The sequence below is a fragment of the Podarcis erhardii genome, assembly GCF_964252035.2.
Source record: "Podarcis erhardii genome assembly, chromosome: 12".
Lineage (NCBI taxonomy): Eukaryota > Metazoa > Chordata > Lepidosauria > Squamata > Lacertidae > Podarcis > Podarcis erhardii.
In genome coordinates this window covers 5,279,717-5,307,494 of record NC_138513.1, presented here as the reverse complement: position 1 = coordinate 5,307,494, position 27,778 = coordinate 5,279,717, and the positions used below count along the sequence as shown (strand labels likewise).

The window sequence follows — 27,778 nt, the reverse complement described above, 5'->3', positions numbered from 1 at the left end:
AAACAAATTTCCCTATGGGCTTGCTTCGCAAGACGAAAATGTCTTGCGAGTTCCTGTGGGTTTTTTCCCCTTCCCCCCCTTTTCCTAAGCCTCTAAGCCGCTTATCAGCTGATCCGGTGATAAGCCGCTTAACAGCTGATCGCTAAAAGCCGCTAAACCACTAATAGCGCTAATCCGCTAAGCTGTCAATGGGCTTGCTTCGCAAGACGAAAAAACCGCTATACGAAGAGCCTCACGGAACGGATTAATTTCGTCTTGCGAGGCACCACTGTAATTTGTTCTGGAGGTTCGTTCTTAACCTGAAACGGTTCTTAACCTGAGGTACCACTTTAGCTAATAGGGCCTCCCACTGCCACCGCGCTACCACCGCGCGATTTCTGTTTTCATCCTGAAGCAAAGTTCTTAACCCGAGGTACTATTTCTGGGTTAGCGGAGTCTGTAACCTGAAGTGTCTGTAACCCGAGGTACCACTGTAGTTGAGATTATAGAAGATGTGTCAACACCCTCCCCAATAATGCGTTCCCTCCCCTTCTCTGCCTCCCTTTACATGAACTGTAGCTCAGTGGTGGAGCTGGCTGGGGTTCCTAGGAGCTGGAGTTTAATAACATTTGGAGACACCAAGTTGGCCCTCCCTGCCACACATGAGAAATCCAGAAATGTGTGGGAAGGCTAGTCAGCATATTTTCAATGGGTTTTTCTGGACATCTTTGTAAGGCATCTTTGCAAGACATCTTTGTAAGACATCTTTGCTTGCGTGTTGCAGGGCACACTAGGAACTTGGGGAGTGTGCCAGGGAAATACACGTACTTTTGCCCCCCTCCGAGATCTATGTCCTCAATGTGGGAGGCCAGCTTTGTTGACTGGAACGACTTCTGTTGGCCCCTGTATATATCAACAAGGAAAACACCCCCAACAAGGTATTTGCTGAGGAAATTGAACCATCTGGGGGGGGGGGGTTGTTTGCAATGTCTGAAATTTCAGCTGTCTGATCACACAAATAGTCATGTGATGAAAAAAAGAGGAAATATGCATCTTTGCCCTGGAAAATTGAAATGGTACGAACTCCCTAGGTTAGCTTTGAAGGATTTTCTTCTGAAAACGTGACCTACATAAAAAAGGAGTCAGTTACCAAGTTTTTGATTTTGTGGGAACTGCAGATACGCCATTCTGGGGTTATGCTTGAGGGGGTATGTCTAGATAAAGGACAATTTGCACATATCAGTTGCGAAACTCTGGCTGAAATGGTTTCATTGATCAGAAACCTGCCTGAACATTCATGATGGCTCCAAAGAATGCCCATTCAACATTTCACTTCTCATATTGCATGGCTTGGATGAAGACCCAGGGTATGAAGGTGAAAAGGTGTAATTTCCTATCCTATTGATTACTGTAATTTAATGTCATTTAACAATCTACTGCAGTAAGGCCTGGCAGCCATTTTGTCCTCAGAGGCCTGTTGTTGATCCTTAGGGAGCCAACTGTTTAAGCCACAATGTTGTATTCCCAGTAGACAGCCCAGCACTGTGACATTATTTCCTATGGTAAAATCCCACCCAGTACAAGTGGGCTAATAAGCAGTGCCTTAGCAGTGCCCACTTGAAACTGTGAGATGGTGTACATATGTATGTATATATGTAACAGTGTGTGTGTGTGTGTGTGTGTGTGTGTGTGTGTGTGTGTGTGATTTTTACCATAGGAAATAATGTCACAGTTGTGGGCTGTCTATTACATTGTTTAACAAGCATAACACACAAGTGCCACCTCGCTTCCTGTTTCCTTCTCCCATAGTAGAAGCATTGTCTGAATCGTCAGTCAGTTCAGGATTTGAATATATTACAAAGTTTGGCAGTTCCACAGAGTGAAGAGTCATTTGCAAGTTCCTCCAGTTCCTGTGAGAGGTTGAACAAGGGCCTTTAAAAACAACAACACACCACCTGTTGTTAATTCTATACATAGAAACTTAGCTACAGGCTGGGCTGGAACATTAAGAGTCATTGCGCTAGAAGCTTCTTCCATGCTCATAATGCACAAATAGGCCATGTTTCAGGAAGACGCACAACATTCAAAGGACACTTAATAGCACAAGTTTTGCCATGTGAGTTGAAAGGAAAAAGCAGACACTCCAGAACCTTCTGGAAACCTGCAACGCCATCCACTATCCAGCTCTATGTTCTTGACTAGTTAAAGAAACCAGTCTCCTGTGGCGCAAAAGGTCAAAAGCAGCTGGTTGGTTGGCATCTCGGTTTGTCAGGAATTGCAAGGTTAACATCCAGATGTGATGGTCGAGAAGAAATGATACCTATTCTAGCCAACCAATGCTAGCTTCTGTGTGTGTGTGTGTGTGTGTGTCTCTGTGTGTGTGTGGATCTCAAGAAGTCAACTTTCTCCTATAGAAAAAAGCAATCTTTGATTCTTTTTCCGTGGCCATCCCATCTTACTTGCACGTGTGGACATCATAGACTCGTATGCACTCCTGACAGCTGACGTAGCAGCACCAATGGAAGATACAATGGCACTTCTCCTTCCTCTTCTCAGTCCGTGTGTTGTGTCCTCGCCCGCAGCACAAGAGGTCGCAACCATCAATCCCATGGGAAGTGACGTTGCAGATCCTGTCGCGGGTGCCAAAGGAGCCAGTCTCAGGGTTTGGCTCGCAGAAGTTGGGTGAGTTCTCATAATAGACCAAATCCCTCTCGGTTGGTGCTTTGAAGAAGTTATATTTGGGCCGCAGTGTCTCCACCCAGCCGCGGGACTCCCTGTGCTTCTCCACCACCATTTCTGAAGCGCTGTCATATTTGTCCTTGAGGTAGTCGCCAATAACCCGGAAGTCAGGCTGGGACCACCAACAGGTCTTTACCTCACAGCTGCCTGACAATCCATGACACTTGCATTTGAGGTGCATGTGGTCAATAATAGACTGAAAAAGGAAAGGGGTAAAAAGAAAGAATGGCAAGGAAGGCAGAAGGAGGAGAGACAACATTAGTTTGTAGTATGAGGAAACATTCAATATGGCATTTTTAAACTTTGGAGGGTTGGCAGTTCCCAGTTATCCAGTAGTGGTTGGTGGTGCAATTCTGCTTATCTAACCTCCTGTCATTGTGGTTTACCTGGAGGGGGAGCAGAGAGGTGGCAGCATGGTTGCCGCGGTGCAAATGCACCAGCTGGAATGACAGATTGGCTCTGCTGGTGCATTTGCACAGCACCGACCTCACCCCTTTCCCTCCTGGGTAAACAGCAATGACACTTGTGACAGGAAGTCAGGTGTGTGCCGCAGCTCTGCCAATGGCTACAACAAGTATCTCAGCATTTTAGGATGCTGGCACAGTACCAGTTTACAGTCTAATATGCGTGCATTTGCTGGACCCAGAAATCTTCCCTCACTTTAGTACTTTTGTTATGCCCATGTCCTGAGAGTTGCCAACTGATTTTAAGGTGCAAGGTCAGATTTTGAAGCTCAATCAGGCAAATTAGGGGTAAAATTCCTTTCAGCTGCGCCAGGCTTTTACCTCCCCTACACCTGGTGTCACATATGACATCAGGTGTAAGGCAGGTGGGTGTGGCTTGGACATAATGTCCTCCTAGATGTGCCTAATTAGACCCACAGGCCAGAGGTTCCTCCTTTCTGTTCTACAGAGCAATTTGAATGTTCCTGCCACCATTAGGTGTTACTGTTGCAGTTGCCACTATGGAGATGTCTTTTTTGACATTTGAAAGATCACCTGCTTTGCATGCAGAAGGTCCCTGGCATCTTCAGGTAGGGCTGGGGAAGACCTGTCTGAAATCATTGAGAGCTGCTGCCAATGTGGACAATACTGAGCTAGAGGACAAGGGGTCTGACTTGTTATAAGGCAGCTTCCAATATGTTTGACAGTAAAACCTTAGCTAGCTGTAGAGTAGAAGTATAGTGAAAGTGATGAGATTGTAGGTGACTATGCAACTTGCTTGTTTTTTTCCCTTCTCTCCTCCTTTGACCATGGAGGAAAAGTTCGTCAGCCAGACGATTGCCCCCTAGCAGCCTTAAGTGGTGCAGTCAAGGAGAACAGGATTAACTGGATTCAATGATTGTGCAATTTGGTGCCTGCTTTTATATCTGAAGCAAGTTGCTAAATTATCATAGTGTTGTAGCCACCTCCGAGGGAATAGAACAAAACCACGGTTTTCCTTACCGTCCTTCCAGCTTCATTATTGTGTCTGTTCATGGCCGACCGAGCATCTGGCCTGTTCTCTCGTGCATCCGCAAACTCCCGAGACACCATGCTCCCAAACTCCACATCCTCGCTGCAGCCTCCCCATTTCCAACCTTCTCCTGGAGGACCCTTGTGCCGTGTGTCACAGCCACAGATGGTGGCCGATCCTTCCGCGCAGGATCTGGTCACTGCAAATGCCACACCAGCAGAGGCGATAGCATGAACGAAGGCTGACTCTCTGGTGGCTGTGGGGAAAAAAAATGAACATCATGCTCAGTATCCGTTACTCAAGGACAATGGGGTTACTTTCACAAATATAGCTTGGAGACTGGAAGGTTGGAGTAGAAAATTCATCAGCCACATTAATAGAAAATTATTTATTTATATTAATATTATACACAGGAGTTAAATGTACCAGTTAGAAATAATTATTTCCAGTGTGCTGCTGGTTGCAGCTCTGGATGAATTACTGCTCTGGGCTATTGTCCAATCAGAACCCACACTCATATGTGGATCCTTAACCTTAACCTTAACCTCCCCTTTAATATTGGAGGCCATTCATTAAAAACCTATAGCCATCCCAGGTTATAATTGTTTAAGACTCACTGAGCCCTTTTCATGTCTACAGTACAAATTGAATCCATTCCCAACCTGTTTAATAGCTATGACCTCCAATGAATGAATGAATACCTTAACGCAGGGTGGTCCAACATCAGTTTACTTAAAGAAAATAAAGTCCTCGGGAAAATTCACCAGCATATTAGTGCTAATTTATCTTTATTATACACATATTTTGTATGGAATTTTGCCTGATTTACACATTTTTGCAAGGAATTTCCCCTAACAGAGTGCATTTTCACACATTATATTCATCTTCACACAATATAAGCATTTTAATATGTGCATTTTGGTAGTTATTGCGTGCCCAGGCTCTGCACTCCTACTTTCCCAGAGTGGTTATGAATGATGGACACAACAACTTAGATTGGATCAAATAATTTCATAGGTTTCCATGAAAATGTAAGCCAGACCAAATTTCTCCCCTACTCCTATCTCTGGAGCAAGCAATCTGGGTTCAGCTTTGACGCAGAGAAGGAGAAGGGGAGAGAGAAAAGGCCTCTCTGAGACTTGTGAATTGCTTCCTATGCCTGATAAAGGGTTTGGCTCTGTCTGTCTAACCCTCCCCTCCCCACACACCACCATCAATGGCTAATAGCTGGCCTGACCCTCTTTAGCTTTGGTGAGCTTACCTGAGGCATCCTGGGCCTCAGGGCCAAGAGAAAGGCTGGCCTTGGAGATGAAGATAAACAGGAGGAAAAGCACGCACTTGTAATGGAAATGAGGGGTTATTTAACTGCCATATAAAAATGTAAGAGCCTCAGCTGAGATAAGAGGAGGGAGAGGGAGAACGGCAGGGCTTGTTTTTGTCAGCCAGCCTGGGTGGTTCTTGGTTGCTGCAGAAGAGACAGGCAGCAGGTCGCGACTTGAGAGAGACGAGGCCTTTCTGGAAAGTCAGCTGTCAGTGAACAGAAGTACGGGGAGGAATCCTTACCTAGAGGGAACAGAGAGCATTCCTAACAGAGGAGCGCAAAAGGAAGCGAGAGAAAAGCCAGCCTACACCATTTCACACATCTTGGCAAATTCACAGAGGAAAAGGCTGTCAGTGGTTACTAGCCACGATCTACCTCTAAATCAAAGGCTTCCATATGCCAGTTGTGGGGAGAGCAGGTGGGGAGAGCAGCTGTGGCACCCAATTCCTGCTTTTGAGCTTCTCATTGGGGCATCCGTTTGGCCACTTTGAGACTAGGATTCTGGACTAGATGGACCTTTGACTTGATCAAGCAAGGCTCTTCTTTAGTTCTCATGAAGCCTCCAAAGGCTCTGAGGAAATTGGGGGGGGGGGGGGTTTGAACTGAACGTCTGTGGGGTGCACTTTATGAAGAGGCTTGGTTGTGGCGATGGAGGTTGCGGAGACAGGGAGGCGCCCTGAAAAGTACAGCCATACCTTGGAAGTTCCAAAACGTTTTGGAAGTTCCATACCTTGGAAGTTCCAAAACGTTCAAAAACCAAATCGTGGCTGCAGGAAGCTTCCGCGGAAGCCCCGTTGGACGTACGGGTTCCAAAATACCATTTGCAACCCAGAACAACCCCTTCTGGGTTTGCGGCGTTCAGGAGCCAAAACATCTGAGTTCCAGGATGTTTGGGGTCCAAGGTATGACTGTGCTGGTAACTTGCATCTTATACTAAGCACCTGGAAAAACTTTCTGACAGAGCTGTTCAACAGTGGAAAGGTCTTCTTTGGAAGGTTGTGGCCTCTCTTTCCTTGGAGGTTTTTAAGTAGAGGTTGGCTGGCCATCTGTCATGGATACTTTAGCTGAGGTTCCTGCATTGCAGGGGGTTGGCCCTCAGTGTCTCTTCCAACTCTACGATTCTACTTATTTTACTTACATGATTTCAGCTTTGTGAGTGTTAGGGGGGGAAATAAATAAAAGGCGTGTGGAGGAAACTTATTCTTCAATTATTCCCTCCCTCACACCCCCACCCCAAGCTATGATGGTGGGCTTACCCAGCTTTGCAAAGGACAAAGGCAGTGTGAGGGCTGTGGCCTTCCCAAAGCCCGGTAAGTGAGGACCTGGGCTTTGGAAAGGAGATGCAAGGTCTCTGACAGGGTCCTAGAGTGCTTCTGTCTCCTCCCCAAAGCCAGGCAACTGCTTACCAGGCTTTGGGAAGGAGGTGGGAAGGCTCTGGGACCATGCCAGAGCCCTTGCACCACCTTCCCAAAGCTGAGAAGGCATCCCTCCACCTGGCACGATGGCGGTTCTGGGAGGTTCCTGGTTTTACATGTTTTTGCATTTATGTGTGGACATCCGGAACAGAATCCTCCTGTGAGATGCAAGCTACCTGTATTACAGACCCAGTAGGCGGGCTAGGAGAAGTTAGGCATGTGAAACTCGTTTGCTTTGGACTGGTAGCATCAGCACCTGGAATTTCTGGGTTGCTTGCTGTAGCCCCCAAACCCTAGTAGGGTCCACGGCAGATTTGGGGCTTGGCCTGGTGCTCCAAGCAGCAGCGTTTAGGTGCCATTTTAAATTTTGCACAATGCTCCCAGTGTGGAAGACCCACTCTGGAGCACTGTGGACAATTCCAGTGTCAGCGTTGCTGATCCAACTGCTTTTGCCAGAGAGACCTGACAAGGCCCACCGACAGAGGAGGAGCCCCACCAGAGTGTACTTAGCACATATCCTTTCAAAAGAGTTTATCTATTCCCCTTTCAAAGCCAGCTATGATAGGGTTGGGGGAACCCTGGGCCTAAAGGTCAAATGCAGCCCCCCGGGCCTCTATTTCCAGCCCTTTGGGCTGTCTGCAAGCAACACCACCAGGACAGGGAACAACCCTTCTTCCCAGATCCCCGTTCCTCACCTGTCCAGCTCCTTGCTCTCCTTGAGTGCTTTTGCCTAGCTGAAAGTGTCCGTTAACTAGGATGATGCCTCTTGCTGGCCTGGATAGAGAGAGGGGTGTACAGTGGTGCCCCGTAAGATGAATGCCTTACAAGACGGAAAACCCGCTAGAAAGGGTTTTCCGTTTTGGAGGTGCTTCGCAAAACGAATTTCCCTATGGGCTTGCTTCGCAAGACGAAAATGTCTTGCGAGTTCCTGTGTGTTTTTTTCCCTTCCCCCCCCTTTTTCTAAGCCGCTAAGCCGCTTAACAGCTGATCCGTTAAGCCACTTATCAGCTGATCCGCTAAGCCGCTTAACAGCTGATCCGCTAAGCCGCTTAACAGCTGATCTGCTAAGCCGCTTATCAGCTGATCTGCTAAGCCGCTAAGCCGCTTATCAGTTGATCTGCTAAGCCCCTAAGCCGCTAATAGCGCTAAGCCGCAAAGCCGCTAATGGGCTTGCTTTGCAAGACGAAAAAACCGCAAAACGAAGAGACTCGCGGAACGGATTCTTTTCGTCTTGCGAGGCACCACTGTATAGGAACCTCTGACTTTCCTGTGGCTGGGATGTAGCTTCTGGATAAAGGTAATAGTCACATCTGTTGCTCCACCCACTTTTGCCTCTGGCCCCACCCATGCAGCTGCTGGAGAGTTGTCCATAAGACAATGTGGCCCTTAGGCTTAAAAAGCTTCCCCACCCCTGCTAAAAGCTAATGCTACAGAGAAACCATCCTTGTCACACTATGCAATATCAATGCACCAAGGCTGACCTTGGTGTGCAATATAATATCCCTTGGATGTATTAGAGATGAGGAGAAAGTTTTGGATCTGTTTGCATTTAGAGCTAAACCTTTCTAATTTGCATTTTCCAAAACACCATGAAAATTTGCACTTCTTTGAGTTTTGCAAGGCAGTTTTCTAGTAATGTGTACAAAAATGTGTTACTAGGGTGAAGTGTGCATAAAAATGCATATATTCATGAAGATCACATAGAAAAATGCATTATTTTGGGGAAATTGATTTGCAAAAATGTGTATATTTGGCAAAATTATATTCAAGAAACCCTGTATATTAGGAGAAATTTCTACTAAAATGCTGATGAATTTTCATGAGAATTAAAAAAGAAATCACAAACTGAACTTAAGACTGGAAAAACCCAGAGAAACAAATATTAGCAGATTCACCCATTCCTAGAAGTAACTCTCAATTTATTTATTTTTTATTATTTTTAAAAGCAAGTCCTATGGTTTTCACATAATCAGTTTACAAGCAAAATCCACTAAACACACAAACAAAATTCCAGATATAGGAGTGTTCATAAAGTATATAATGCCTTTGTTTACTTAAAGCAGCTCTTTTCTGACTCTGAACTCTTTGCTACCTGTGTTTGGAACTGCTATTTTAATACTGATTTTATATAATATTTTTTAAAATTGCATTGTATTCATAAGCCATATCAAATGGTCTTGTAGGACTGCTGTACAGGATCTGACTACTGTTCACCTAACCAGCCAATCAGCAATAATCACATCTCATTTATTTAGGTATCCTGAGGCCTCATTCTTTGCCATTTGTACAGAATTCAAATGATAAAACCACCCAACTATAACCATCATAAACTAAAATGCCATATATAAAGTAGAAAACCCCAACTGTAAGAAAACTACATTACATCACCACTGCTTTGAAGCAAGCTTAAAGAAGATAAAATCAACCAATAGAGAACACTTTCAAAAAATAAGCTGCCTTTTAACTTGTTGGCAAAATTCCACCTGAGAATGAGGCTGGTACTCACCTTGAGAATGCATTTCCCTAAATGCTCATGATTAATTTCCCTGGGCCCCACTCACTGAGTCACTAGCTCCCTTTTCTGTTTTAGAAAACTAGAGGATTGATTGGTGTCCTATTGCTTCTTTAAGCCCCTTTGTTTAAGCTGTTTATGCATTTGGTTGCTTGATTTCAAGTTGGGCAGCCCCCCAAAAGTGCAAAGAGTATGTACAAAATTTGCATTTGCGCATGCATATATATATATATATATATATATATATATATATATATATATAGTATTTTTCGCTCTATAACACGCACCCGACCATAACACGCACGTAGTTTTTAGAGGAGGAAAATCCGTAGGCATGCCACCCATAGGCATTCCCTCCATAACATGCACAGACATTTCACCTTACTTTCTAGGAGGAAAAAAGTGAGTGTTATGGTGCAAAAAATACGGTGTATACACACACACACATGCATATTTCAAACAATTTCTATAATTGAAATAGAAATACAACACATCTTATCCTAGTTGAAAAGACTGTAACCAGGTGACCTGCCTGCCTGCTGCTAACTGTTGATAGGCAACTTCAAGGCCCCTCCTGCCCCCTCTAGCAGTTCATTATCTTTAAACTGGACGTGGACCACGCAACTCTTCAAATATATTCAAATGAAGGACTGTCATAACAGCATAAGGGCCAATGGCCCATCCAGTCCAGTATCCTGTCCTCACAGTGGCCAACCAGATTCCGATGGGAAGCCCACAAACAGGAGCCAAGTGCAAAAGGACTTCCCCATTCATTGTGGTTCCCAGCAACTGGTTTTCAGAGGCACACTGCCTCTGACCTTCATGTATTGAAGGTGTCTTGGGTTTGTAATGGTTAGTGCCCATGCCTCCTGTTGACCATGCATTTGTGAAGGGACCATACATGCATATGCCCCCTACACACAACCAAAATGTGTGTGCAATGGGAAGGTGATGTCTGCAAAATTGCCTTGAAAAGGATATACCAAGAGCTCTGGCCAAAAGTTTCAATACAAGGAATAATTCCTACTCGAGAGTTGAAAAGAAAAACTTGTATATTCTGCTAAGAATAACAGTTTTAAACTAATAGTAAATTTAAACACAACGTATAAGTGCGACAGTTTTAAAATAATAGTAAATTTAAACACAACGTTTAAGTGCAGAAATAATGTAGTTTCAAATATGCAGTGATATAGTATAAAGGTACATAAAATACCAGTACACAACATATGTTTTATACAAGTCTCAATGGCAGTCAAAAAGAGTCCATATTATATAAAGTCAGAATAAAGAATCAAATAGGGCCAAAAAGAAGTATCCGGAGTATGAATTAGATGTACAACTCAGTAGTGGTGACCAGGGAGTATGAATTAGATGTACGACTCAGTAGTGGTGACCAAAATTGCCTTGGCAAGGGTCTGGCGCTAATCAGTACAACCCTACAAACCTCTCACATGAGCTTGCAGTGTGTGAGGGGGTGAACCCCTTTCTGTCTCTCAGACTGCAAGCTCTCTCTCTCTCTTGTACATGCACATCACATGTCTGCATGCTATGGAGCAAGCAGATCTGGGTTCTGAATATTGCGTTTTCTGTTCAAAAGCAAATCTAGTAAGATTTGGACAGTCCATATAATACAGAGTTCCAAGGGCCAGGTAGAGAGGCCTTGGGGGCAACATTTGGCTCGTGAGCCTGAGGTTCCTCACCCCATTCTAATAATAATAATAATAATAATAATAATAATAAATTTTATTTATATCCCACCCTCCCCAGCCAAAGCTGGGCTCAGGGCGGCTAACAACAATCAAAATAATCCACCGATTCTAAAAACATTTCATTATAAAAATTAATTAAAATCAAATTGATGGCAACCAATAAGCAAAATTCTGTGCAGATTGCCAGAGGAGGTGGGTCAGGCTGCGCCCTGACCAAAGGCCTGGTGGAACAGCTCTGTCTTGCAGGCCCTGCGGAAAGATGTCAAGTCCCGCAGGGCCCTAGTCTCTTGTGACAGAGCGTTCCACCAGGCTGGGACCACTGCCAAAAAGGCCCTGGCTCTAGTTGAGGCCAGCCTAACCTCTCTGTGGCCTGGGATCTTCAAGATGTTTTTATTTGCAGACCGTAAGTTCCTCTGTGGGACATACCAGGAGAGGCATAACATTCTACAGTTATGCCTTGGGTTTTCCCCCACCTGGTTATGGGCCTGAGGGCCCATAAAAAGCTCCACCTCCCCATCTTGGGTCCTGCATTTCTCACCAGGATTGTCACCATAGAAAAGGCACAGCTCTGAGACAAAGAGGAGAAGTGCTTTCTATGTGAGCACCCTCACATAGTAGAACTTTCCAGAGGCCCATGCAATCGCTTATAATAGTGATGGGCAACCTGGTTCTCTCCAGATATTGGAACACCACTGCTCATCATTCCTGACCATTATCCGTGTTGTCTGAGGCTGGTGGGAGTTGGAGTCGAACAATGTCTAGAGGTAACATTCCATATCCCTGATCTACAAGAAGTGGGATAGTATGTTATGTGAACATTACATCTACAGGATTTATCTCCTTATTTTAACTTGGTCAACTTCAATGGAAGCCACAAGGTTTATGCCTTTGAAGAAAAACCTTTCTTCACTTTATTACAGTTGAGTTCACTACCTCAGTTGAGTTCACCCTAAAAAGCAGCTTTGCGTCAATATTTGGTTTCCAACGTTCCCAATATTTTTGCTATAAGCGAAGTCAGCTTCCCAACAGCTTGGATCTTCCTTTTTTTTTCTTTTTTTGGATGGAAGCAACATATTACTCCCTTCCCGCCTTTGGGCACTCCCTCCCACACATTCCCAGCATTCTCCATAAATTACATACATGCCAAAGACTTCCAAGTCTCTTCTAACTCTTTTTTTGTTTTGTTTTCTGGGATGATCTCCATCTCGGCTTGGTGCCCTGCCAAGGTTTAATAGTTTTGATTACCAAACTATCTGTTCCTGTGTAAGCATAAAAGCCTTTAAAAATACATGTATTCTCTATCTTTGCAATGCCCCAGGATAAAAAGGTGGCTGGGTGAGGGAATTTCCCATGTACCTTCATGACTTCACAGCCAAATCAATAGGATGTGTACCAACAAAATATAGCCTTGGGCCTATGAAGGGGAAAAAATGGGGTGGTGTATTGACAGGTGGCTTTTAGCTGTAATTTTAGCCAGATCCAGGAAGGACTTCTATCAGATAGATAATCAGAGGTAAGGATGAAGGTTTATGATACTACCTCCACTGTTGGAGGCAATATGCCCCTGAATACTAATTGCTAAGAGTTGCTGTTCTACTTGCCTGACTCCTATAGGCATCTGATTGGCCAGTGCGAGGAAAGGGTGCTGGACCTGATGGGCCACAAGTCTGATACAGCAGCCAGACTCTTCTCATGCACCCCTCCCTGGTGTACATTCTGAACCAGGTTTTGAGTCAAGAAGAAAATGAAACCCTGACCCAAGATTCCATGTTTGTTCTCATGAGCTCACACTTCTTCTAAAATGTGCTGCACCTTGTGGTGGTGTTGTTGTTGTTTAGTCGTTTAGTTGTGTCCGCCTCTTCGTGACCCCATGGACCAGAGCATGCCAGGCACTCCTGTCTTCCACTGCCTCCCGCAGTTTGGTCAAACTCATGCTGGTAGCTTCAAGAACACTGTCCATCCATCTCGTCTTCTGTCGTCCCCTTCTCCTTGTGCCCTCCATCTTTCCCAACATCAGGGTCTTTTCCAGGGAGTCTTCTCTTCTCATGAGGTGGCCAAAGTATTGGAGCCTCAGCTTCACGATCTGTCCTTCCAGTGAGCACTCAGGGCTGATTTCCTTCAGAATGGATAGGTTTGTTCTTCTTGCAGTCCATGGGACTCTCAAGAGTCTCCTCCAGCACCATAATTCAAAAGCATCCATTCTTTGGTGATCAGCCTTCTTTATGGTCCAGCTCTCACTTCCATACATCACTACTGGGAAAACCATAGCTTTAACTATACGGACCTTTGTTGGCAAGGTGATGTCTCTGCTTTTTAAGATGCTGTCTAGGTTTGTACCTTTTGGTACCCTGACTCAAAGCAAGAGATGTTCTGCTGTGCACGGGTGACAAATGCCCACTTCAGAGAGCAGTGGTGGGTGATGCCCTTGGGATTTGTAGGGTGAAAGGTAGGGAGATCGACAGTAGGTGGAACCTGAGCCAATGACAGGCAGAGCCACAACCCCCTGACAGCTTGTAGGGAAGAAGGCTGGTAGGGTGGGGGCTGCTTGAGGGCACACTAAATGTGGTGGGGCAGCTCTCCACGCATCCTAATGGACCAGCCATCACTGTGAGACTTGTGTAGGATATTATGAAGATTTCTGCGGGTTTCCAAGTTCCACCTCTGATTTAGTGTCAGAGTACTGTCTGCAATTCTTGATAAGGCCTTGTTATGTCTGAAGTCTGAATGCACCAAATTACCCTCAGGAGGCATAATGCTTCCATCAGATAAACAGCCATGCAAATAATTAAGGAAAATTTATTAAGGGAGCAAATCATGCCAGGAATACCACACAGACAATTGACTAAAGATAAGGCATATGGTTGGGTTAAAGAGATACCAGTATAAAACAGGGGTGGGGAACCCGTTATGCTTCAGATGTAGCTGGGTGACAACTCCCATCATTCCGGACCGTTGGCCATGGTGGTTGAAGGTGGCCATGCTTGCTGGTCAGGGCATGCATCTTCCTGACCATCTGGTTCTCAAGCCCATCCCATTTTTTAAAACCATGCATGATAAAAGATCTGTTCAAGCTAAACAAATAAGAGCATCTTAAAAGGTAAAGGTAAAGGGACCCCTGACCATTAGGTCCAGACTCTGGGGTTGCGGTGCTCATCTCGCTTTATGGGCCGAGGGAGCCGGCGTACAGCTTCCGGGTCATGTGGGCAGCATGACTAAGCCGCTTCTGGCGAACCAGAGCAGCGCATGGAAACGCCGTTTACCTTCCCGCCAGAGCGGTACCTATTTATCTACTTGCGCTTTGACATGCTTTCGAACTGCTAGGTTGGCAGGAGCAGGGACTGAGCAACGGGAGCTCTCCCCATCGTGGGGATTTAAGCCGCCGACCTCAGGGCTGATTTCCTTCAGAATGGAGAGGTTTGATCTTCTTGCAGTCCATGGGACTCTCAAGAGTCTCCTCCAGCACCATAATTCAAAAGCATCAATTCTTCAGCAATCAGCCTTCTTTATGGTCCAGCTCTCACTTCCATACATCACTACTGGGAAAACCAGAGCTTGAACTATACGGACCTTTGTTGGCAAGGTGATGTCTCTACTTTTTAAGATGCTGTCTAGGTTTGTCATTGCTTTTCTCCCAAGAAGCAGACGTCTTTTAATTTCGCGGCTGCTGTCACCATCTGCAGTGATCATGGAGCCCAAGAAAGTAAAATCTTTCACTGCCTCCATTTCTTCCCCTTCTATTTGCCAAGAGGTGATGGGACCAGTTGCCATGATCTTTGTTTTTTTGATGTTGAGCTTCAGATCATATTTTGCGCTCTCCTCTTTCACCCTCATTAGAAGGTTCTTTAATTCCTCCTCATAATTCCTTCCTACATACAGTGGTACCTTGGGTTAATAACTTAATTCATTCTGGAGGTCCGTTCTTAACCTGAAACTGTTCTTAACCTGAGGTACCACTTTAGCTAATGGGGCCTCCCGCTGCTGCCGCGCCACTACACGATTTCTGTTCTCATCCTGAAGCAAAGTTCTTAACCCAAGGTACTATTTCTGGGTTAGCGGAGTCTGTAACGTGAAACGTCTGTAACCTGTAGCGTCTGTAACCCGAGGTACCACTGTATTTACTTATGGCAGTAGAGAATGAAGTTTAATTTATGGGAAAAATATATAATATTAGAAGCCTATAACCAAAATTATTAGTTGGCTCATTCAATATGTGAAGTTCCTTTATTTGTCACCTCTGCCCATGTCCTTAAGCATACTTTCACTACACTTCCTGTTTCTTAATATGGTGGCTCCTCATCCTCTTTACCACCACCTTGCTTCTGGGTTTTTTGCCCTTTAGGTCCCGTAACTCCTATAACCTCTAAACTTTGCCCTGTCCCAGTGCTGTCTCCCAACCAACCACTATTTTCTTCCCTCACAGAAATCGGACTGCAAACATTCTTTGTTCACTGAGATGTTGGAATGTTTGTGAATATTCTCTACCATCACACCAGCTCAGCCAATCTGTATAAGAGACTTTACTGATCAAAATCACAATATTCTGTATAAGAGACTTTACTGATCAAAATCACAATATAATATAAGTTAACATTTGGGTCCACTTCCAAAGTCTAAGAGGTAGTTCAACAATGGAACAGGCTACCTTGGGAGGTTAGAGAATATGCTCCCTGGGAGGTGTCAAAAGAAAAATCTGGACAAATAATTGTCAGGGAATACAAAGATAGTTGTGGGGAATGGCTTCCTGCAGAACACAATTTCCCATGGGAAAACGTGGTGGGTGGGGTTGGTGCAGTTCAGGAACAGGCTCATCATCATATAGGAAATGTATTTGCTCTAAGGAGCAAGGGTTTCATTTATATATTAATTTGTTTGCTTCCTATTGTTGTGTGTGGCCTGGCTCACTCACTTGAGTCATCAGGATGTGTTTGCTGTGCTAGTGTTTTTCAGTGGCCCCTTTATTCTCGGGGGAGTAGGGAGCTGGTGTGGAGCTAAATATGCAGAAATATGCTGTGCTGAATCGTACCAGGAGTCCATCTGGCACAGGGGCGCCGACTTATAAAAAATATTGGGGGGGCGGGGGCCCATACCGACTTATAAAAAATATTGGAGGGGCCCAAGACCTCCAAACCGCTGCTGCTGGGGGAACGAAAGGGGCGAGCCCCGGGCTGCCCCGACCTTAAGTGAACCTGTGGAGGCCCGCCCTTTGCGGCAGCCAATCGGCTGCCGCAAAGGGCGGTGAATATTAATGAGCTAGGGGGAATCCCCGCTTCTCGTGGGGCTGACGCCAGCCCCATGAGATTGTTGATGGGTCGAGAGCCCGCAACCCCACCCCCTCTCTAGATCGGGAGTGGCTTTGTTTTAACTCATTACTGAATGTATTTTAAAAGGTAACTATCGTCAAACAAGGAAAATAAAATATACCAACATAATTTTGTGATTTTACAAAGCATAATATAACTAATAATTTTCTTAAATTATTGGGGGGGGGGCGGAGCCCCCCCAAACGAATTTTTGAGGGGGCTCGGGCCCCCTCAGGCCCCATGGAGTCGGCGCCTATGATCTGGCACAAGGGTGAGGAACCTTTTTCAGCCCAAAGGCTACATTCTCTCCTGGGCAACCACCCAGAGACAAAAGTGGGTGGAACAATGAATGCAAATGTTACTTTTATACGGTAGACTCTTTTCTACACACACACACACACACACACACACACACACAAACTTCTCCTCCTCCTCCTCCTCCAACCAGGCAAGCAAGAGGCATTATCAGAATTCAAGGGCACATTCCAGAAAGGCAAAAACACAGAAGAAGGGTACAAAGAAAGGGCTATTGAGGTGCTTAGTCTGGGGAGAGGGGGTGACCTGGAGAGAGACTGAAGGGCCAGCTAGAGATGCCTGAAGGGCCACATATTGCCCCCAGACCTGAGGCTCCCCACTCCTGGCCTAGCACAATGTTTTATTTCCAAAAGTAGCAGCTAGATGGCTTTGGGAAACGCACAAGAAGAGCATGCACAGAAGAGCCTTCAATGTACCCCCTGCGCCTGAATCTGATATTCAGAGACACAGTTCTCCTGTAGTGCAACCATTCCCTGGGCTTGGCCACAAAGCGTAGTGGTTGACCGTGAGCCCATCAGTTGCTTCCCTTTTTGCCTGCCACACAGAGTTGGAATGAAGGGAAGGGGGATAGTATATAGGAAGGACAGAATATATGGGTAATGAAGGTGGGAGAGAAATTTGGTTTGGTTCACATTTGAAAGCGAACCTATCTGATTTGCCATTCTCTAAACAACATGCATATCAAAAGACTAGCAGATCTCCAAATTTTGTGATACAATCCTCCAACCAAATGTGTACAAAACTGCATATTTTAAGGGGAAGTGTGCATAAAAATACATATATTAAGGAAACTTCCTTGCAAAAATACACACTAAAATGCTGATTTTTTTTTTTAAAAAAAAATGCAGACTAATGTGGAAATGTGGCTGATTAAATTTAAGACTGGGAAAATGAGAAACCGAGAGGAACCTAAACTGACAGATTTGCCAATCCCTAGGGTCTAATCCTTTTAAAAAGCCGCTTAAGGTAGAAGCCGCCACCACAAGGCCATTTTGAAGCCCAATGATCCTTGTTCTCCCAACCCTTATGATTCTGAGTAGGGCACCATTCTGTCCCAGGACAATGTGCATATTTCCAGCCCCATGAGTCTTCCTCTGCAGTTCTTCTGGGGTCTGCACAACGACTTTAAAAACAAGAGAAAAAAAAACCAACAACCAACCAACCAACCAACCAAAACACCCCCCCTTCCCCCATCCATTCTACAGAAAATCATTTTCTGTGATCAGCAGACTCTGCTAGACAAAAGGATCGCCCTCAGCCCACCTGAGAACGGAATGCAAGAGCTCCCTCGCCCTTGGCATGATCCCTCTTGACAGCCCAGCTTGGTTGGTATAGCAAGTCGTCCCTATTACCTGCTGGGGTGAATGAATCCCCTTTTGTGATGGAGGTGTCACGGCACGTTAGGCTAACAATGGCCCAAGATATTTTATATGAAGTTCGCCCTTGCACTGATTAGCAAGAACCAACCAAGTCATAGCAACCTAGAACTATGCGTTGGCCGGGCCCCGTCGCCGGCCGCAAGGGAAATCCCTATTCAAGTGGTTTAATAAAACAATCTAAAGGGCGTGTGAATCGTGAAAAGCACTTTTACTTTTTCTCTTTAGCTTAATCTCCTGGTCTCTGGGATATTGTGCTCCTAGCAGACCCCAGCAGGGTGTGGGCTAAGGTCCCCCATCAAGTCCTTTTACGGTCCCTTTTCTCTGCAAGTTAATGATATACTGGTGTGATTGCCTCCCACCGCCAGGAGAAACACGCATTTGATGAAAAGGATGGTCCTACTAACACATCCTAAAAGGCAACAATTTCTCATAGGAAGGTCACAGGTCATAACCTGTGTTTTTTGGGATGTCTACCAGCCCCCCTTTCAAAAGATGACTGAAGCTCAGAGCTGTTCCCAAGGACCTGGCTTAAACACACACACCCTTCCTGAAACTCATTTCCGACAATTAATTTCCTTGATCTCCTTTGGATTCCTCTGTTCATTTCTGGCTTTCTGGTGGTGTTTTAATTCTTTCCTGGGGTGGACTGAATATTAAAGACCACCAACACCAGCAGCTTTTAGGCAAAGCTATTGAGGATAGCAGTCACCAATGACTGTTGGCCCCCATCACTACAAATGGAACCTCCAGGATCAGAGGCAGTGTACCTCTAATTACTAAATGGTAGAAACAGGCAGCAGAGGATGCTCATCCCATTTCAAGCTCTGTTCAGACTTACATTGGAGACTGGTCTTTGTTCTGACTCACTAGAACTACTCTTATATTTTTATGGTTCAGTCTGAGGTATCCGGGAACGCTATGGAATAGGGTAGGAAGGATTTGTGTAAAAATAACATTAGATGCATTAGCTTTCACACCACTGAGGGATTCCTTGGTCTCTACGTGTTCAGCTTTATTTATTGATGGATTGATTGCTGTTGGTTTATTATGTGTCTTTTCTTTTTTCCATTTCTTTTTGTATTATTTGATTGCTATATGGGAACCACTTTGGGGTCATTTTTTATGGAAGGTAGCCTATATGAATCACCAACAAACAAACAAACAAACAAATGCATATATTGAAAAGAAAATTTACTTTTCACAAATATCCTGTAGGGAAGGCCCCAATTGCATGCAGAAGGTCCCTGTTTAAAACTCTGGCATCCTCAGGTGGGACTGGGAAAGACTTCTGCCTGAGACCTTGAAGAACTGCTGCCATTAAGGGTAGACTACACTGAACTGGAGGGACGCGGATGGTGCTGTGGGTTAAACCACAGAGCCTAGGACTTGCCGATCAGAAGGTTGGCGGTTCGAATCCCTGCGATGGGGTGAGCTCCCATTGTTTGGTCCCAGCTCCTGCCAACCTAGCAGTTCGAAAGCACGTCAAAGTGCAAGTAGATAAATAGGTACCGCTGTGGCGGGAAGGTAAACGGTGTTTCCGTGCGCTGCTCTGGTTCGCCAGAAGCGGCTTAGTCATGCTGGCCACATGACCCGGAAGCTGTATGCTGGATCCCTTGGCCAATAAAGTGAGATGAGCGCCGCAACCCCAGAGTCGGTCACGACTGGACCTAATGGTCAGGGGTTCCTTTACCTTTTACACTGAACTGGATGGCCCAATGGCTTTACAGCTTCCTATGTGCCTATCTGATGAAGGAGGTGATTATTTATTATCATTTAAAACAGGGGTGAGGAACTGCGGGAAAGTGGGCCTCCAGGATTTTCAGGTGTGTCCTCAGGTCATAAAAGCCCAGGTAAAGGGTTAGAATAGCTGTTAAAGCAAAAAAAAAAAAAAAAATGGTTGTGTTAGGATAATACCCAGCATTAGTCATACTCAGAGCAGTCCCATGGCAATCAGTGGACTTAAGTTTATTAAGTTTATTACCCTTTGTGTTCTGCACTCATTGTTCTGAATGTTCTGTTCCCTAATTAGAATTAATGCTTATGTTTCAACAATAGGAATGGTTTCTAAAGTTAGTATAGCTCACCCAGTGCATATTGCGTGGATCTGTCCAAATAAGCATATGTAAAGGGCACCATGTTGCTCCCCGTAATTCAGCAGGTGGTGGCATTGTGAGGACCAGTGCTTTTTTCTGAGGGTATTTATACCCCTTAACATTTTGTGAATCTAAGTTTGACCTCCTTGAGGGGCATAATTTCAATATCGGTAGGAAAATGATACCTCTAAACATTAATTTTAAAGAAAAAAAGCACTGGTAATGACCATTCATGGAAGGATGCACTCAGCGCAGGAGGAGACCCAAGCAATTTCTCAAAAACCAATGCAATAAAGTACCATGAATGAGCATAGTTCAGGCATCAAGAAAGCCAGGAGTACCCCAAACAGGCTGGTTAAATAAAATCTGGGACATTGCCCAAATGATCAACTTCATAAATATGTTTAGGGTTAGTGAGGGAAGACAAAGTGATAACACCTTGATTAAAGAATGGGGTTTGTTTCCTATTGGAATGAGAGAATGAAGCATGAATGAAACCCTTATTTTCTATTGAGGAAATAGTATAAATTGAATAATATTAGGAATCATTTCATTTGTAGTTTTCTTGTTTATCCTGTTAAATTGTATGTTTATATTATTTTTAACTTATTTATATATGTATACATGTTCTATATTTTTATTTGTATTCTGCATCTTCATATTTAAGGAATAAAAAAATCCAGCCATCTACACCTCAAAAGCCGCTTTGAAAAGGAAATTTTGGCTAAAAACCAGAAGCATTTTTACTAGGCATTGTAGGGGATGATATAAATACAAGTGATTGTAAGCTGTTTTTGTATGCAATGACGGAAGCAAGAATATTATTGGCACAAAAATGGAAGCAAGAAGAATTACCAACGAAAGAAGATTGGAGGATGAAATTGATGGACTATGCAGAATTAGACAAACTAACGGGAAGTATTCAAAACCGGCGGGACCAGAGATTCACAGAAGACTGGCGTAAATTTACGGACTATTTGAAAAGTAGTTGTGATGACCAGATTACATTTGTAGGTTTGCAGGAAGTTTTGTAAGGGGCAAATTTCAACTATTGCATTACTGGACAAAAAGGATGATGTTAGTTATGATAATTAAAGACAATATGAATTTAAGAAATGCAGAAGAAATTACACAAATGGAAGATCACCAGAGGTGCTGATGGAAGTCCAAAAAGATTGTATAAGAGATGAAATTTTGTGGAATGTGTGACAATTTTTATGTTTTAAAATTAATAAAAATTAATTTAAAAAAGAAAAAGAAAAGGAAAGTTTGGCTAACCCTCCTCTTATGGGATTATGCACACCTTTTCCTCTCTGCACATTCCCCAAGTTAATGAAGAAGGAAGTGGAGATTGTGATATTGGTATATGCCCACCCATACTATGAGGCAGGTGTGGCTATACCTCCCTCCTCAAATGCTGGGATCGCCTATATTTGTTTTCAAATGGACACACTGTGGAGTAATGCAGACTTAATCTGCAGCAAGCTTTTATTTTTTGAAAGAAACCAGTTTCTCAAGAATCATAGAACTGTAGAGTTAGAAGGGACCCTAGGATCATCTAGTCCAATGCAGGAATATGCTGCTTTCCCATATGGGGATCGCACCTGCAATCTTGGCAATATCCACACCACACTGTAATAGACTGGATTGTGTGTGGACTGTGTAGAAAAACAAGTACTCCATCTCCATTGATGCCAGACTAACAGTGGCGTAGCGTGGGGGGTGCAGGGGGGGCGGCTGTACCGGGCGCAACATCTGGGGGTTAGGGTTAGGGGGCGCAAATCCACTGGTTAGGGGGCGCAAATTACTTGCCTTGCCCTGGGTGCTGACAACCCACGCTACGCCACTGCAGACTAAAATGCTGTGCTACACAACATTTGACTACTGGAGAGCATGTAATCAAGTTCGAGCTAAACACATATGTCTGGATTTGAGACACTTGTAAGCTGGTCTCCTTAAAAGAAGAGTAGGATAAACCACACAGGCCTTTGCATGTGCACCTCATAAATCCCACCGAGTTCAATGCTGAATGCCAAACTAGATGTGAGTAGCAGACCTTAACTCAACTTAATATGGGAGACCTTAAGGGGGCGCAGGGAGGAGAGAGATGCTTAACTCCTTTCCTGGTGAATCCTTTTCACATTCAAAGCCACCATTGCCTCAACTGCTTTTATCCTTACAAGGAGAAAGGTGCCCATGTACCATCAGCTCAATGGATAGGAAGGCACCTGGAAGGATATTTTGATTGGGAAAACACATCATGGGAAAAGAGTTAAAACAAGCATCTTTTCTCTCCTCTGCTGCTCTGATACTATTTAGAACCCCACCCCCCACACCTGCGGGCAAGTAAACCCCAAAACCATATGTCACATGCATTTCTAGTTTGTTGGCCCTGAGTGAAAATAGTTACAAACCAGTGGTGGGGAACTATTTTAGCCGTCCTGGACATCTTTAGGATGAAGAACAGGATAGAAATCCAATAAACAGAAAATGATGGGAGTTGTAATCCAACAACATATGTATTATTATTTAACAAAATTTATACACCGCTTGATTGAAAAAACAACAACCCTGAAAGCAGTTTACAAAAATGATAAAATGATAAAATGATCAATAAGGAAAAACAACAACAACAATTGAAGTCCAAATGACAATAGACTAAAGGCACCAGGGTCCCCGGCCTTGCTGTAAGCAATTTACTGAATCATTGGGCATGTGGGTGGGTGGAAGAAAAGACGGATACAGTGCTCAATTGGCTGTATATACAGGTGCAATTTCAGTTGCAAAGGCAGGATAACACTGGTGCTGTACCAAGTGGTGATTAGCGCCCATTGGGACTGGTCAGCCATAAGGCAGGGAGACCAACAGTAGATGGAGCCAAAGGCAACTGCAGGCAAAGCTGACTAATTTTAGTTTTGTTGCCATCCTCCTCCTTGTTAATTTTTGCACGTGCACCACTGACACCAAGGAGAAGGAAGCTGATAGGCATTGCCACCCCTTGGACTGGCTTTAAGCAAGACATCAGGCAAGTAGGGGCTGGCTGAGGTTAGTCTGAAGTTATTGGGCAGTGCCCCATTTGCCCTGATGGATCAGCCTCCACTGGCTGTACCCAGTGTTTAAATATGTCTGCCTTCACCCTAAAGGGGAAAGAAACAAAGGTAGAGAGAGGGCTGGAGGCAATAGATAAATATAAACATCTTTAGCAGGGATGCCAACTAATTAAAAAACATCTTAGCTGATTAATCTTCTTTAACCTCAGAACACTCCTGATCCCCTGACCCAGTATGGGGCCATTTTTCTGCTGCTGGACCTGCATATCAACCTCAATTCATGTTAGAGCTAGCTCTAGCAATATCTCTTTTTAAGTGCAGAAAGCTTTCACCGAAGGATTTTGCAGAAACCTTTGTGGTTCTAAATGTTTCCTACTCAGACTTCCCTACACCCCTCAACACACACACGCTTTATCTCCTATCGTTTGTATCCATCTCCCATTTTAATTATTTGCCTTGCTTTTCCAGCATCCTCTACATCACCTTCAAAGGAAAGGGTGTTTCCTAAGCTCTGCTAATGTATGCTTGCTCGGACTGACTCACTTGTACGTGATTAATGCTTGTGCCATTTGCCTAACTATTTCTCCTGCTGCATGCTAAATATGTAAAAATTTAATTAAAGTGTTATTCATTAAAGACCATATCTGGGCCAATTTTCAAATATCCAAAGGGCATATTCCAATTAGGAAGTATATGCCAGCAAAGTATGTTGCAAAGTCTCTCTCTCTCTCTCTCTCTCTCTCTCTCTCTCTCTCTTCCACCCCCACCCTTTGCCAAAATCAAAGCCATCAGGTTCAGTATGATAAAGAATCTTGCTTTTAAAATAAAAATAAAAATAAACCGCAACCATATTTTCAGGAATGTATTATAAAGAAAGTGGGGGCTGTTTCAGCAAGACACCAAATCTCTATCATTGTGCGCACACAAACAAAATCAGTATGAAGAATTGTAGACTCCCCAGCTCTTAAAGACAACCCTGGAAGTCTGCTGAATTTGGGGTGTGTGGAGTGAGCAAGGCACTCTCGATTTTCCTGGAACTGTACAATCTGCAAATGCACACACACACGCTTCTGAATTTTTGGGTTTCCATTCAGGCCAGACTTACACAGTCCACCAAAAAAGCTTTTTTAAAAACAAAACAAAAAAAAAAAAAAAAACAAAAACCCATGCTGAAAGTGCCTGTCACTGGTGGTTGTTGCCCATTGGGGCTGGTAGGGCAGAAGCCAGGAGCCCAACAATAGGTGGAGCCAGAGTGAGTGACAGGCAGCATCAAACAAATTTTAGTTTTGCCCCATCCTTCTCCCTGCTAAGTTCTACAAGGGGCAACACTAAGACAAAGGAGGAGCAAGCTGGGATGCAGTGCCACCCTTTGGACTAAGGTAAAGGTAAAGGTAAAGGTAAAGGGACCCCTGACCATTAGGTCCAGTCATGACCGACTCTGGGGTTGCGGCGCTCATCTCGCTTTATTGGCCGAGGGAGCCAGCGTACAGCTTCCGGGTCATGTGGCCAGCATGACTAAGCCACTTCTGGCAAAGCAGAGCAGCGCATGGAAACGCTGTTTACCTTCCCGCCAGAGCGGTACCTATTTATCTACTTGCACTGGTGTGCTTTGGAACTGCTAGGTTGGCAGGAGCAGGGACTGAGCAACAGGAGCTCACCCTGTCATGGGGATTTGAGCCGCCGACCTCCTGATCGGCAAGTCCTAGGCTCTGGGGTTTAACCCACAGCGCCACCTGTGTCCCTTACCCTTTGGACTGGTTGTAAGGTAATAGCTAGGTGGGAAACTGAGGTTCATGGGGCAGTGCCCCATTTAAGAACTTAAGAAGAGCCTGTTGGATCAGACTAAAAAGGTAAAGGTACCCCTGCCCGTATGGGCCAGTCTTGACAGACTCTAGGGTTGTGCGCTCATCTCACTCTATAGGCCAGGAGCCAGCGCTGTCCGCAGACACTTCCAGGTCACATGGCCAGCATGACAAGCTGCATCTGGCGAGCCAGCGCAGCACACGGAACGCCGTTTACCTTCCCACTGGTAAGCGGTCCCTATTTATCTACTTGCACCCAGGGGTGCATCAGACTAGTGACCATCTAGTCCAGCATTTGGTTCCCACAGTAGCCAACCAGATACCTGTGGAAAGCCTGTAAGCAGCACATGTGTGCAACAGCTCTCTGCCCACTTGCTATTCCCTGCAACTGGTATTCATTGTCATACTGTCTCTGACTGTGGAGGCAGGGCATAGCTGTCCTGCTTAGTAGTCATTGATAGCCTTATCCTCCATGACTCTGTTTAGTCCTCTTTGAAAGCTATCTAATTTGGTACCCATCACTGCCTCCTGTGGGAGCAAGTTCCATAGTTTAACTACGTGTTGCATGAAGAAGTGCTTTTATCTGTTTCCCAAACCCAACAATGTGTCCCGTGCATTATGTTAGGGGAGAGGATTCATTCAAATGCATATATTAATGAAGCTAACATACAAAAAAAAGTGTTATATTTCAGCAAGTGGCTTTGCAGAAATGTGAATATAAGCCCAAATGACATACAAAATACAAAAATAAGGAGAGATTCACATTGTAATACAAAAAATAAATAAATTCATGAGAGTATATATTTTTTTTAATGCAAATTGCTGTGGCAGGCAATGTGGATAATTGAATTTAAGAATGGAAAAATGAGAAATGCAGAGAACCAAAGCCAGCAAATTCACCCATTCCTACACATTTGTTTTTTTTTTTATAAATATTTATTAAAGTTTTTAAATATAAATGCACAAATAATAAACAATCTTACTTCTGTCACAGACATAATTTCATCACTTCTTTGGACTCCCTCGCGTCTCCCGCTCCCATTTACATCGTTAAAGGTCATTCCTACACATTTGTCACTTATTCTGGGGTTCCGAGGTTCTGGCTCCATCCCATGTGAACTACCATTTTGTGCCTGGCCTCGGGTGTTGGACACTGGGGTAATCTAGTAAAAAGCCAAGTAGATCCCATGGGGTTGAAGTCCATCAGCCCCTGTTCTAGGACGCACTCTCGGTTCACAAAGAGAGTTCACATGGTTCATGTGGCGCTGCCCAGCTGAGGAGAGGGGCGGCAACACTGCTACAACTCTCCTGCATCTCTCCACCTCCCGGGTTAAACCTGACCCAGAAGTGGAACTACAGCTCCCTCTCTTGTGCAGCCCTCCACAGGAGAGGGGTGCCACCACAGCAACGCTGCCGCCGCCGTGTCTCCTGCAGTCAGACGTGACTCAGGAGCAGAACTGAAGCTAGGTGCGAGCAGTTTCCCGGGGGCAGCAGGGGATGGCGGCTCCCTAGATATGGGGGGGGGGGCCCTCAGCTCCCTGCTTAGAAATTTTGAGGGAGCTGAAGCCCCTTCCGCCCCCTATAGCTGGTGCCCCTGAAGGTAGCCAATATGGTGCCTTTTAGATGCCACTGGACTCCAGCTCCCAGCAGCCTCAGCCAATGTGGCTAATGATAAGAGATTATGGGAGTTGGAGTCCAGAAACACCTGGAAGATGCCACATTAGCAACCTCTGTCTTACCCCAGCCTTCACCAACCTGGTGCCCCCATATGGTTTGGTGCAGGCTGAGGTGGATGGGAGTTGGAGCCCCAGACATCTGGAGGGACCAGGTTGGTGGAGCATTTCTGTTTATCCAGGCATTTGAAATATTGTGCTTTGGGTTCCCCTATCTCTGCTGCTATCATTTTTGTTGTTTTACTTGAATTGTCATAATTGACCTGTAATTCGTTGCCATGAAGTAGATGAATGGTTGCAGAATGACATATCCTCTGTAGTCCATGAAATTAAGCAGTGGTTCAAGAGTGGCTATTTGATACTTCTTCATATATTGCTTTGCAGCCAGTGGTGATTGATGCCCATTGAGGCTGATGGGTCAGAAAGCAGGGAGCCCAACAGTAGGTGGCGCTAGAGCCAATGACAGACAGAACCAACTAATTCTAGTTTTGTCCACTTCATCCTCCCTGTAGGGTTCTGCTAGGGCAACACTCAGATGGAGGAGGAGGAAGAAGACAGGCAGTGCCGCCCGCAGGACTGTTTGTAAGTAGGAAGGCAAATTGATGGGGGTTGGCTGAGTTTGGTGGGGTAATGTCCCATTTGCAGAGGTGGATTTAGGAGAGCATGGCTGGTTTGGTCGCACTGGGCGCAGAGCCTCAGGGACACCACAACTATTATGTAGACTGGAAGGTGAAAGGTGGAGGGACACCAAATTGTGGCATTGCACAGGATGCTGTTAAAATTTGAGGCCCTAGAGTCCGCCCCTGCCATTTGCCATGATGGACCACCCAACAAGCTCTGCAGTCTGAAGTAACTAGTGCCATTAGTGAATGTCACCTAAAATGAAATTATTAGATATAATAATAATAATAATAATAATAATAATAATAATAATAATAATATATATATATATAATTTATTATTTATACCACACCCACCTCGCTGGGTTTGGAGAACTTCTTTGAGCAAAACATCCCACTCAAAAATATTTGTCGAA

At 44.7% G+C, this 27,778-nt stretch overlaps 1 protein-coding gene across 1 annotated transcript in view; it reads right to left on the bottom strand.

Annotated features, from left to right (window-relative positions):
* Window positions 1–1,190: 1,190 nt before the first annotated feature.
* The window catches only part of WNT3A (Wnt family member 3A), a 93,154-nt gene continuing 66,566 nt past the window's right edge, over window positions 1,191–27,778 (bottom strand). Inside the window, exons 3-4 of the mRNA XM_081834526.1 lie at window positions 4,164–4,429; window positions 1,191–2,914 (exon numbers count right to left, since the gene is read on the bottom strand). Coding sequence (XP_081690652.1) covers window positions 2,435–2,914; window positions 4,164–4,429 — 746 coding nt within the window. The 3' untranslated portion in view covers window positions 1,191–2,434. The remainder of the gene's footprint in view (window positions 2,915–4,163; window positions 4,430–27,778) is intronic.